General features: G+C 43.0%; 1 protein-coding gene across 1 annotated transcript in view; it reads right to left on the reverse strand.

Moving 5' to 3' along the window:
- Positions 1-12,274, reverse strand: part of CHRFAM7A (CHRNA7 (exons 5-10) and FAM7A (exons A-E) fusion) — a 41,691-nt gene extending 29,417 nt beyond the window's left edge. Inside the window, exons 1-2 of the mRNA XM_059824031.1 lie at positions 12,220-12,274; positions 10,919-11,058 (exon numbers count right to left, since the gene is read on the reverse strand). Of these exons, the coding sequence (XP_059680014.1) occupies positions 10,919-11,058; positions 12,220-12,274 (195 nt within the window). The remainder of the gene's footprint in view (positions 1-10,918; positions 11,059-12,219) is intronic.
- Between the last annotated feature and the right edge of the window lie 1,341 nt (positions 12,275-13,615).

Consider the following 13,615-nt stretch of genomic DNA (forward strand, 5'->3'; position numbering starts at 1 on the left):
ATGAGGAATAGCTCTGTCCACTACAAATGGACATAGTTAAAGCCAACTTCAGAGGACCAGTTAGCAAAGTGCCATTACTCATCCCAGCCAGTCTCTCTAACTATACTATCTTATCTCCATCTTTCCAAGCGTAGGCAAATTAAGCAAGAAGGAGTAGCTCCAAAATTCCTGTGATACATAACATAATCCATTATCCTTGATGTCTTGGGGTCTCTGTTTAATCTAGGATACAGCACAGACATCACCATGGCAATTAAAAAATTCCCTGAAGAAGGGTATAGTACAAAATACATCGCTTATCCTGCTGAACCTCTCTGCAGCTCTTGACACAGAAGTATTACAAACACACCTTAATAACTCAGGAAGAGAGGATGAATCAGCATTACAGAAATTCTAGTTATTCCTTACCCTGCATCCTCTGAGGGACAGGTTTGAGAGTCCTCTTTTATAGGGTCTTAATTTTCAACTTTCCCTAAAAATCCGTATGGTCCCCACTTCTCATTAATGCCTGTAAAGAATCACTGACAAAGGTACTGAGAAACCACAAGCTTGGCTGAGAGAAATATATTGATGAAAATCAACTGTGTCTTTTTCTTCACAAATGCAACAAGCATCGTGACTGAAATGTCAGCACACCTACACAGTCCTTCAGGCTGCTGTTTTCTGCAACACAAAAGAGCAAACTCCCACCTATGAAAAGAACGTTTATGTCTGGTGGGGTCAGAGATGGAGTGAGCACTCCAAAATCCATAAAAATGCTTATTTGAATTTCTTGAGCTCAGTTAGGGGTTCAGACAAACTTAGCAGTGCTCATTATTTTTTCTGTCTTCATTCTTGCATTTAGTGGCATTGGTGGTAGTGGGTAAAAGGCCTGCTTCTTTCCTCTCAATACTTAACTGACACAGCTTTGTAGTAGCTGGGAGTAATTATGGGGATGCCGAGCACAAAAATATGTTAGTATTCATGGCTGAACACAGAAAACAAGCCAATAGAAGTCCAAAGTAGTAGTGCTATATAATTAAATATGTGCGTGGGGTCCACCAACTCTGCACATGATTATTGGTCGTCTTCCCTTCCGGCTACTCCACTATGAGGCTCATATAAGCAATATAGAGACATGATTATAGGCCATGCAAATATGGCTTCACATCACTACAGAGGATTTTGGAGAGATGAACTGGATAAATATCATATTCTTATGTTGCTGCCAATGAGCAGCAGCATCATGGCTTCATGCCATGCTCTTAGCACGTCCCAGTTAGCTGTTGTTGAAGCCAGTGTTAACAGCCTTTCCTTTTTACAAATCAAATTCTGGTTTCAGATAACAGGCATGAATGTGCAAGCATAAGTGAAGGTTAAATCCAAATATGAGTTTACTTCAAGCTTTTTCTCGTTATTCTTGCAAAATAATTCTTTTAGTTTTGATTAAATTAAGAATTCAAAATACATTAGTTAACACAGTAAAAATAAATTATTTAAGTAATTAAAATTCTAAGTGAATTTTAAACAATTTCTTTCTCTATATAAGTGCTTGTACAAAAATGCTCCCTGCTGCCAACCCATTGTGAGATCTTCTTCCTGGTTTTTTTTTTTTTGCCTTTTTTGTAACTCAGAGATACATTTAGATTGGGAACAGTTGGATTGTTTAGTAGTCTATTCAGGCAAACATGGTGAGGAGTTCAGGAGAAACTGAAGAATTCACATCTGTATCATTTCAATTTGAAGTAATTAACATTTGAATGTTTCTATGTTAATACACTGTTCACAGATAGAAAAGTTGTTGCTTGCAATCCATTGACAATACTTTGTTCAACCACTGTCAGTGCTATTAGATTTGTAAATTACTGCAAACTTTTTATAGCGTGTGCTTTTCTGAGAGAAAAGCAGGCAATGTATCTGCACGGGTCTGAGCATACAGCCCTAAAATGAAACAGAGAACAGAAACAATACCACCTACTCGATTGTTGAGGAGCCATAGCCCATCAGGACTACCATTTAAAAATGTTAAACCACAACCGGTAATCAAATCTAGTCCCCAAGCTCCTCTGATAACACAGGTGCTCCCAAGGATGGTCTGAGAGGTTAGGTGCATTGCTTTAGCAGCACTTCTGACTTCCCTTGCCATCATCCCTGAAATTGCTGCAGCACCTTTCCTGCTAACTTGTGGACCCACACAGCTCACGTTACAGGAGCGGGGCAGAAGCCGTGATGGTTAGGTGTGGGTTGCTTTTCCCCAGATAATTCATCCAGCCCACAGCATCTTCCCACAGCACTTCCAGAAGCCTTCCCAGAAAAGAAACGGGTCCAGCAGGGGCAACCAGCTGCATCTGAACTCCTTCCTCAGTGCCCGTTGACACTGCAGTCAGAGGCAAATCAAATCCAGGAAGAACCAAGTCAACTCCCATGTTTATGTGCACAGTAAAACAAGCTTTCCCAAGAAGCACCAGATTTATAGAGCATGTAATTAGTCTGTGTGTGCACAAAAACCGCAGCAGGCAAGCAGAGAGACTAGACTGCGCACGCAGGGTGCATCAGCTCATGCCACGGCTGGGACTGAACCTGCAAGTCTCCCGGGAGCCTGGGAGCAGGGAAGTAATTTAACAGACAAAGAAGGTTTGACAATGCTGATCTAATACTTTACTTGTGCTTTATAGAGCCAGATCCTCAGCCGATGCAGATCAGTGTAGCTGTGCTATCTGAGGACAAGAACATGGCTAAAGAAAAATACGGGCTTTCAAACATTTCATACAAATTTCCACAGACTGTAACAAGCTGATCCATACTGGTGGAAACAAAGGATATGAACTTGGGTATTAAGTAGTGACATGATGTATTGTCTAGCACTTGAATACAACAGAAATATCGTCATTTTAACTGTATATAGTCTTTAAACAAAAGAGGAACAATTCTGAATATTACAGGGAGTATATTCAGTTCAGTCCCCAAACTTCTGTGAATTAAAAGCTTTGTGTAAGAACAGATACTAGTTAGCCAGACCTGACTCCCAGAAATTATGTCTTGTGCTGTAATTTTGTTTTATTAACTGATTACTGAGGACTATTAATAATTACTAGATGGTGTGACTTTGCAAATTCTGTTGTTCTAGTAAGAGGTCCTGTGTAAAATGTGAAAGCTTTACGTTCTGGTCCCTGTACTCTACAGCAACCTGCCACAACAGAATCTATTTTCTAGGACGTTAATCACACTTTTCACAGTAAGGATGCAAACATTCTTCCTCACAAGTGGAATACCTGTAGGTATCTACTCACTTTTTAAGTTAATGGGGCATCCACACCAATATACTTAGAAAACAAAGAAATGAAGTATTGAGCTTTTATGATACGTGCTGATTACTTATATCACAAAGGATGAAACAAATGTTAGGGAAACTGCTTTGCTTTACTGATATTAAAAACCAAACAAACAGAAAAACCCCAACTGGTTTGTATTGCAATTCCAAAGACCTCTCCTGTGGAACCAGAAAGCAGAACAGAAGTTCTGATGTTCACATACAATGAACATCTCTAATGTCCTCCAGTTAGCTATTATCAGTTTTTTTATAGCCTTTAGTCAGTCCTTTTTTCCTTCCTACAAACTGCCTTAAATTAGTTTAAATTCATTGCTTCCCATTCCGTCGTACAGAATATAGACTGTGTTTAAAATATCTTTCCAGATCTAATACTGTTTGAGAAGATTAGGTAAAAGAAAGATGCTGAAGGAAAAAATAGTCAAAAAAGCCAGAAGATACTTAGAAGCACAGGAAAAATGGACAAATATCACAGAAATAAGGTTGCAGTTTCTCTTAGAATATCAGTATCTCACCACAGTAGGGTAGGGAGAGGTCTTGTCTGCTTGTTTAAATAGATCAATTATCAGAATGTTTTAGACTGTTATTTGAAAAGATCTGTTCTTCATATTTCATGGGGAAACAGAATACTCTGTTTTCTGTTATAATCCAGTAACTTTCATAGGTATTAAACTAACTAAAAATATCGGAAAGCGTATCCCAGCACGGTTCCAGTTTTCTGATCTCTCAGGAATAAATCATGGTAGAATAGAAATGGCTGCAAGATGAGAGTGAAAATAGTTTCTCCTTTTAGCATGGAGGGAATAACAATCAAGCAGCAAAGTGAGAGAAAAATAAAGCTTGGAGAGACTTTTTCTAATGTACACAAATGAATGCTAAAAATTAGAAGAATAATGCTGATTTGATGAGTTTCTGCCACAAGCATTGTTTGCAAAGAGGCTGCTGAGGTTTGATAAACAGCTTAGGAACTTCTTTAGCACCATTTCTCAACAAGCCTCTTGATTTGGTTGTTCTATTCGTCTTTCGAGATTTAAATTTCCATTTTCCTTTTTTTTTTTTTTTGGCGGGGGAGATGTTTGTTTTATACTCTGTTTCTTTAGAGAAGCTGTTCTGCTTCTTTGAATGACAGCATAATTTTCTTTTAAAAATTTCAAGATATTTCACATTGCTATCTTGCCTGGTGGGTCCAGGGTATTTGGCTGCAAATACCAAGTTGCAGATTGTTACGCAGAGGCTTTGTTAAGCACTGTATGTAAGTCATTGAAATGAACTGTATCACTTACACTGTGTAAAATGAAACAAGGACGAAAGCCCTTGAATATATAAATCTTAGTCATACAAGTAACCAAGGGCAATGTAGGATAAGCAAACTTTGACTGAGTTCATATAAGCATAAAAAAGTTTGCATGCTTTCATTTTTCCTTTGGTCTGCACAAGTGAGTTGAACAGCCTAAAGGAACAAGATTTCTCTTGAGATTCTGCTGCTGCTCACTACATACAAACAACTATTCAGCACTTTTCTTTCCCCTAACTAGAAATTGAAAAAAAAAACCAGGAGAAACTGTAAAATAAGCGAAAACTGTTGTGTAGTAAATGATTTAATTAGCTAGTCAATGTCTGGAGGAACAATGAAAGATTCCTGACTAAAAGGTGTTATGCGACATAAGTAAGAACTTGAATATTCACATAAATAAATAACTAAATTCAGCTTCTTAAATAAATTATTAAATGTTGAGTCTTCTGCTAGTTAAAAAAAAAAAAAAAATTATGGTCAGAGTTGACCAAAACGGACGCATTCATACCCACAAAAATGTTTGTCACCATAAGTCTTGCTACGGAAGTCACAAGCTAAGATAGTATTGATCCAGCATTTTGTGTTTTTTAGTGTTGTTCCCAAGTTGGAACATGGGAAGTTCTGCTTAGATGTTAGGAAAACAAGTCTACCATGATGACAGTTAAATACTGAAACAGGTTGCCCAGGGAGGTTGTGGAATCTCTCTCCGTGGAAGTGTTCAGTATTTGACTGGACACAGTCCTGAGTAACGTGATCTATTTAGACATATTTGGAGCTGGAGGGTGGACTAGATGACCTCTGGATGCCCCTTCCAAACTAAAATAATACTGTAGGATTCTTCTACTTGCTTAGATAGCAGTAAAAACTGATTTTGAACTATCACTGTTTATCTCAATGTATTCCAGTTCTTCATGTCTGTGTCTCTAAGCAGTAATTTGCAGTGTAAATATATGATCATTTTGCATTCATTTCTAAGGTTTCATCTTCTGACTTTTGGGGATGGAATTCCCTCAGATATGTTTCTCTTAATTATGTTAACTTAGAGTAGATACAAATATGTCTATTGTAAAAATGTCAGGCTAGGCACAAAACTCATACCTTTGTGATCACTATATTTGTTTATCTGTGACATTCACTATTCTGCATGAGACGTAGCAGAGTAGGAACAGCACTGCTGAGGTGTCTATTCCTAGTGTTCGTTCTAAACCCATAGGTAGCAGCTGAATATTCTCCTCTGATGCTATTATTGGGATGGATGTGACAAGAGAAAATAAGAATGTTAGAAGGTGTTTGCCTCTACATAGTGTTTAAAAAAGTGGTGGCTGTCATTTCATCCAGTGTGGGAATTATAGAATATCAGTGTATTTCAAGAATCGATTTCTCAAAAATGCATATGCTGGAAGTTTTTCCTAAGCATAAGTTAAGTTCATACTCCATGCCAACACTGAAATACTAGACAGGTAGAGGCCAAAGACTAGCTTTCTGTGCAGGTAGTGAGGATTCCATGAGGTGAGCTGTAGAGGAAAATAAGTAGCTTCTCTACATCATGTTCCTTATTTTTTTGACATTGTACTGAAGCTATGACCTTGACCAACTATGACCGTCCATTAACCCCTCTTCCTCTCCTGCCACTAAGGTATGCAGATACCCTTAGTATTTGTCTGTTAAGATTTTTCCTTCTGTGCTCTTTAAATTTTGTTTCATTTTCTTAAGTCAGATATTTCCAAACATTTTCTGATCCAGATCCAGAGAGATGTTTATTATCAGCCTATTCGTTCAATATACACTGCTTTCCTGCACGGAGTTTTGAAACAAGATTTCAGCAAATCAGAGACGAAGTAGGTTATTTTTCATTTCTTTCATCAAATTGCTTGGCATTTCTCATTTCAAGAAAATTGAAACAAATCATCATAAAAAGCAAAAGAAACCTCTTATTCCATCTTCTGATATTATAACAACTCAGATGTCCTTGAAGAGCACTTCTGGCCAGTTGGCTGTCTCCACTTTGTTTTCACTTCAGGTTGATTTAATTGCAAGATTGTTTGCAAAGGTTTAAGAGCAGTGATTTTTCTACTAAGGAATGTAGGAATAAAGCGCACTGGAAGATACTTAGGATGTCTCTCTTGAAAGTTCTTACTGACTTGACACAGAAACTTTTTTTAAATCCACTTCTTTCAAACCTCTATCTTTCCATTTCACCCCCCATCCTCTTCCACCTAAATTCCACCTTTCTTCCAAACTCCTTTGCTGCCTCTCAGGTCTACCATGCATTCCCACTTCTCCTCTAAATACTCCCACAGTTACCTAGCTCTCTTCTTCATTTATGTGTCCCCAAACTGCATTTTTCTCATGCTGCCACTCTTTTCCCTCCCCATTTAGCAAAGCTTTGTATAATTTATTGTGCCAGCTTGCGTTCTCATTAGACAGTTCATTAACTCTATTTTCTAGTGGACTAAACTAAGTTGGGGCAATCGGCACTTAACAGGTCTCTCATTATGTAGTCCTGATACTAGCATGCATATTAATATGCAATACCGATAAAAAAAAAAAATGTGCAAGCATAGGGTAGAAATAATTGCTAGTTTTAGAAGGAAAGGGTTAAACTAAAACTATAAGGTAAGAAACATCCACTGTATTTGGAAAAGGTTTCATATACTGTCTCCCCCTTCCTATCAGGAAAGTCAGAGTGGAATGGAAGAGACTTCAAGTAAGGAATAGCAGCAGCCAGGATCCAGCCTTGCTCAATCTGTTCTGGCAGGGATTTGACATATCTGCTCTGGATAGGTCTAACTCCCAGTACAGCTTGTATCAGCTGAGAAGCCATTAAATTGAATATATAAACTACAGGAAAGTATGATGGTGACATGTTTTGTTTCTAGCTTGTTAAACCAGTAATTGTTATTGCAAGTAGCTGTCATTCCCACCAGCATTTACTTCTTGTTGACAATGAAGAAAACTCATTTGTTTTATAGTGTGAAGCTTAATTTGCTTCATGGTTGGTTTCTTTCTTTGCTTGTCAATCCCAGATCTCTGAGAAAGAAATGCAGTCAGTTTTACAGCAAGCAGAATGAGCTGTAACTAAACTGCCAGTACAAAAACTATGGCTTCTTACTGAGTATGAAGGGATTTTTTTTGAAAGGCACATAGGATCAAAAGCTCCTTTTTGAATCATATTAGCCAAGACTGCCAGTCATTGACTATACCCAGCCTGGCTGGTGATCTGTGGGTATTTGCCCTTCAGTTTGTATGGTTTTTAATTAAACTTGACAACTCCAGAAGAAATTAACTCTGTGAAGTTGACTGTCTGCTGGCCTTTAGCCATTTGTGTCTCCAACAGCCAACTGTTCATACAGTAATAAAAGACATGGTTATAGCCATGTCAGGAGTGTGGGGAAGAGAGAGCCCCACTATTAACTCATAGAAATGCAAAGGAAACCTTGATAGTATAGATGCAATTTAAGTAGGAAAAAGTCTCATGGACATTCAGCTTATTCTATTCAGGAAACGTTTTTGATAATGTAAAGAAGGCTTCTGTAAGCTGTGTCATCACTAGGAGGGTTTGGCCATACAACAAACCTTTTCCAGGGTGGACAATACTTAAAAACATGTTAGCTTAACCTATTTAGGCCAAATGTGTCTATATAGAATGACACCAGAAGTGCAATTTCTGAAAGCAGGGGAAAAAATTGGGCTGTTCACAGCCCTGTTTTATTTTGGATCAAAGTGCTTTTTTGAGCTCTCCTGTTCTGAAATAATTCTGAAATGAATTGTATGTAGTGTAGCGCTAACAATAACAAAGCCAACCAAACAACAAAAACCCCACAGCATCAGGCTTTTTACCCTGATTATCAAAATAAACCGAGCACTAGAGAAATGTTTCCTGAACACACAGTTGTACAAAAATCCTTTGAAGGGAACTGTACTGTCCTGTACCAAAGCAAAAGTTCCTCCAGTAGCTGTGAGAAGACACATACTGCAGCAGGAGGTCATTTCTCAAAAGGGAGCTACAGAAGAAGGCCTTGTAAACTTAAGCCTATGGTTGGGAAGGGGTTTTATTGAAGCCTGGTTTAAGATTCAGTTGAAGCACCATGTACTATGCTGAGTTCTGCAGAGATACAATCACAATGTGGAGTTTTGTTCAGGTGCTCAGTTTGAACAGGCCTTGAAAAGACTGGCTAAGCTTTCCTGATCATACTGGCCTATTACTACCAAAGATAAAAACCTAACTAAACCCAGAGATGGACAGAATGTATAGCTACAACTGAAGACTGTAGCCAGTCTGCTGCAGAAGCCACTAAGGGGCCTGATGCACTGGATAGAGGAGCTAGACCAAAGCTTCATCACACAGATGATACGGGGCCAAGAGAACCAAGTGGTTATTTCTGTCCTGTCTTCCCCATTCCCTGCTGTATGTGGCAAGAGACCCATGAAGGTTTGAGCCAGCGAGAATAGCTGCAGCAGTAGCCCAGGTGGGGTCCTTCAGGCATTCAGACCTTTGAAGCACTGACTGTCCCATGCTGCCCTTTGTTCTCTTCGCGTCAGCTTCCTTCTTTTACTTTCCTCTGACCTGCTCTGTCCTCATGATTCCCACTGCCCTTCGAATGCCTCTTTCTTTGTGTTACCTTGACACATTCTAAAGGAATCCAATTAGAAGATGAATGCTGAAATTAATGTATCCCTTATTAACACAGTATCATTTATTCCTTTTGTGTTGTTCCTCGCTTTTACGCTTTTTTTGTTGTCTCTGATTGTCCAAAGGCATTCTTGCTTACTCGTCTATTTAGACTGACTCTTTGTGCCAGGAGTCACCTACTACTTGTGTCTGCAGAACATTCAGCGTGAGGAGATCCCCTTTTTTCAAAATCTCTAAGCTCACCCATAATGTACATCATCAATAACAAAAGCATGCCCACATACAATTAGTGGGATGTTAGTGTCATTTGTTATATCAGCCCACTGGTACCGGCTTTTGTCTCATGTCAAAGTTTTGGTCTAATGCCTGGCTCTCCTCTCCTAGCTCTCAGGTGCCCGTGCAGTACAGCTACAGTCTGCATCGAGTTCAATCTGCCAGCACCTTTTGAAATTGTTGTACTCTACATAACACATATTCTTCCCTTGCCATCATTCAAAGAATATATGACACTAGATAGCTTCTGTTCTGCTCGTTGGTATCATATATATTAAAACTCAACTGCCATAGACAAGGATAGAACTGGCATATTTTGCCTGTTGGCTTTAGTGGCACTGACACTGAAACAGCTGACTGACTATGACTGCCTACTCTCACTGTAGCAAATATCACACTGGAAATACACATTGTAGTTCTCACCTTAGGTCTAACAAATCTAAAATTGCAAAAATGTGCATAGAAACTGTGAGCACTTAAACCTGCAGGGTTCTCTGTGTGTGCTGACATTTAGATACTAAATGAACAGCGTCTGGGTTTTGGCAGTCGGCAGCTTGTAAGGGAACAGAAAGCACGCCACTTGTCATGAATAATCCCATCTTTCTTTCTTTTTTTAAATTTTGTTGTGCCTCAAACTTTCAGCATCTGATGGAAAGATAATGGCATTTTGAGGTTAACTACTAGCTTTAAGTAGTTATTAGTAGTTACTCTTTATTAGTGGCCATAGCCAGTCGAATTCAGAAAAAATTAATATTGTAAACCCAGTTATATGTAGAGTTTGATCTCTGGGCTGCTGTGACAGAGTGAAGCTTAAATTACTCATATTTGAACCCAAAAGATCCTACAGTATGTTTTACAAGCCTGCCAAGCACTGCACAGGAGTGTCTATTGATATACCGAACAACTGTGGTTGCAAATAGAGCAGCTAAAATTTAAGCATATAGAAGTAACAATCTTGTCTAAACAAGATAAGAAGCAATATAACTTGGATTTCGGCCAGGACACCCCCTTCCTCTCCCCCCCACCCCTTCCAAAAGTAAGATCTTTAGTGACCACTAGAAAACAAGAACTTTGGTTTTGCATGTCCCGCCCCCCCCGCCCCCAACTACACTTTTTGTTGATTGTAAGTACAGTTAAGGATTCAAAAGGCAAAGTATGCAGTTTGAGCTTCACTTCAAATATTTCATACTGCTAAGAAGGTTGGGAAATATTGACAAGAGATCTAAGAAAGAGGCAAACTTTACTTTTAAATTTACGTCTTTAAAACGGCAGTCAAAGTTTGGTGTCGTGTCTTGAATTATTTGTGCTTTCCAGTATCTTGCAGTCTTCCTTCGCTATCACAAATCTCCATTCTAGGAAGGAAAAATCCACCCTTTTAAAGACATAGTTTCCTAGAAGGTTACAGACTCACCACATCCATGATCTGCATGAGGCTGAGAGTGAAATAGACAGTGAGTGGCTGGGAATCATTTGCAACTGGTCGCTCCAGAGGGTTGTAATTTTTCAGCAGCTCCTTGTAAAGCTTCCTTTGGAACTCTCCCTGCAGAGACTCTTCAGGCACAGGAATAAACAGATAAATAATTAGAATAAGCTAGGACATATGCTCTTTTCCTGCTATCAGATATTACGTATCTATTATTTCACCTGCTGCATTCCCAGAAAAATGCCACTGTAATTCATATAGTTCATTAGCTACTACAAAACAATCTCATCACAAATGTATCACTCTTTCTTTTCATCCCAGCCTGTAAAGGGGATTCCCTCTTTGATCATTTCTTGGCTGACCAGGAGTGATAAATTCTAAATGCTAATGATGCTTTGTCAACATATGCACCCTTTGGTCCAGCAGCAAGAAATGATGAAGACGAAATACACTACCTGTATTTTGACACCTGTCCTGGCATAGCTATAACCAGCAAAGCAGAACACAGGTACGGCAGAGGGCATCAGCAAGGCAATGGGAGAAAAATGGCCACAGGTTAGACTGAATCCTGCTCTCAGACTGCTTCAGATTGAGAACTCTTTGGGGCAAGTACTCTATGCATGCAGCTATAAATAAAGTGGGGGTACAGGGTCCCTGCAGAGATGATAGGCACTACAGTAATGCACGTGATCACATTCAGGGATTTCGGCCCTTTTTTACACCTAAATCCAAGGGAGGCTCTTTATTCTGCCTTTTTTCTATGGCGGGAGAGGGAGCAGGGCTAGAGCAGAGTAGACCAGGGACAGAGGCAGTTTCAGAATGAAAGGAAATCTGGGTCTGGGTAGGATCAGCTCCTCCGGATGCAAGCCCTCCCTGTCCCCACTCCAGACGGACTTTCCTCTTGCCTATTTTCTAGTCCTGAACTCCCCCCACAAAGAGCCACGGGCTCTGCCCTGAAGCAGCGACCATTTAAGTGCCTCGACGGAGTTTGCTCGCCCATCCCCGCGGCTCTGTCCATCTCCCACGTCCCTTCCCGGCAGCTCCCAGCGCTGGCCGGCCCGCAGAGCGCCCCGGGACAGAGGACAGCCCCCAGCCGCAGCGGCAAGACGTGAGGAGAGGGCTGAAGCGACGGCGAGGTGCCGGGGACCCGCCGTGCCGTGGAGGATCCCGGGCAGCTGTCGCTGCCCTCCCGCCCGCCCCTGCCGCGTCCCTCCCTGGCTCCCGGCGGCTGCCCGCGGAGCTCGCGCTGCCCGCAGCTGGCAGTCCGCGGGAGCACGGCGTTCACTCACCGCGCACGAGCCCCGCCGCCGCGAGCAGCCACACCGCCAGCTCCTGGAGGCCCATTCCGCGAGACCCAGCGCGGCGAGGGAGGGTGACAGCAGCAGCGGCGGCTTCTCCCGCCGCCGAGCCCCGCCAGCCCCGAGCGGCGCGGGCAGGCGCCGAGCAGAGCTGCGGCGCGGGCCGAGGCGCGGATCCGGGCCGCGGAGAGCCGCCGGGGACCTCGGGCAGCTCGGCCCCTTCCTGCGCCCGCGCCGGAGCTCGCCCTTCGGCGCTGCCGGCTCGGGCGGAGCGGGGGAACGCTGACGGCCCGCCTCCGCGTCCTCCCTCTCCGCCTGATGGATTTCCCTCCCTTCCCTAATCCTTGAGCGTCCCCGGGCCGGAGGGGAGGGAGTGGAGCCGCTCGCGGGCTGTTACCGCAGCCGGAGCGATGCGGTGCGCTGAGCAAGGCGGCCCCCGCATTATAGAGACGAGAGCGGGGGCAGCCCCCTCCCCTGCCGGGCAGCCGCCCCCCGCCCGCCCCCCGCAGCCCTCCCCGCTCCGCAGGGCCTGTCCCCGAGCCTTGCCAGCTGCCGCCCTCCCGCAGCGGCCTGGGCTGTGGCGGGGCGCGGGCTGCCGGCCAATCCCCGCCCGCGGGACGGAGCCGCGGCGAGCGAAGGCTGCTCCGGGCGGGGCAGGGAGCCAGCCCTGCCCGCCCGCCCGGCTCCCGGCGGGGCAGCTGCGTGCCCGGCTGCCGCGGGGATGACACCCTGCCCGCGCTAGCTGGAAAGCCAAAGGGCATCAGGTCCCTGAGGGCCATGGAGCTGCCCTTCCAGCTCCCCTGCCCTCCTCAGCCCGAGTGCTCCGTCATTCTGCTTTGCCATCAGCAGTGGCTGCTGGTGCGAAAGGCATGAATTAACCCAAAGGGCAGCAGAGGGACCTGGGCAGGACAGCCTCTGCCTGGGGCCGGTCAGGCAGCGGGATGGGAAGGCAGCCAGGCTGGGGATCCATGGCAGGGCCAGTCCCTGCTGGCCTTAGCCAGGAGTTTGGCTTCGGTCACATTTTGAGGAGGAGGGAGATGGGCAAAATGGTCTTGCACACATGGCTGTTAAATCCCCAGCAGAGATGCAGGGCTGGGGGGGCTCAGGTGCTGGATGTTATGTCTAGATACAGGAAACACAACCATGGCTGAGGGCCATTGTGTTTAGTGCTTGACAAACGCGTGACTGAGTAAAATGATGCCTGAGCTCCTGCCCGGTGTAGGTATAATGCACCACAGTTGGAAAGCAGGCCTAGAAAATTCAGTGCATTTTGTTGATTGTCTGGTTCCCATTTGCAAGTTTAAGCACATTTTTGAGATCATGTATGGGTTATTTCTTTCAGTCCAAATCCCTGCCCTTCAAATCCAGTTGCTGCATTAAATGAATG

The sequence above is a fragment of the Gavia stellata genome, chromosome 13 (genome assembly GCF_030936135.1).
Source record: "Gavia stellata isolate bGavSte3 chromosome 13, bGavSte3.hap2, whole genome shotgun sequence".
Lineage (NCBI taxonomy): Eukaryota > Metazoa > Chordata > Aves > Gaviiformes > Gaviidae > Gavia > Gavia stellata.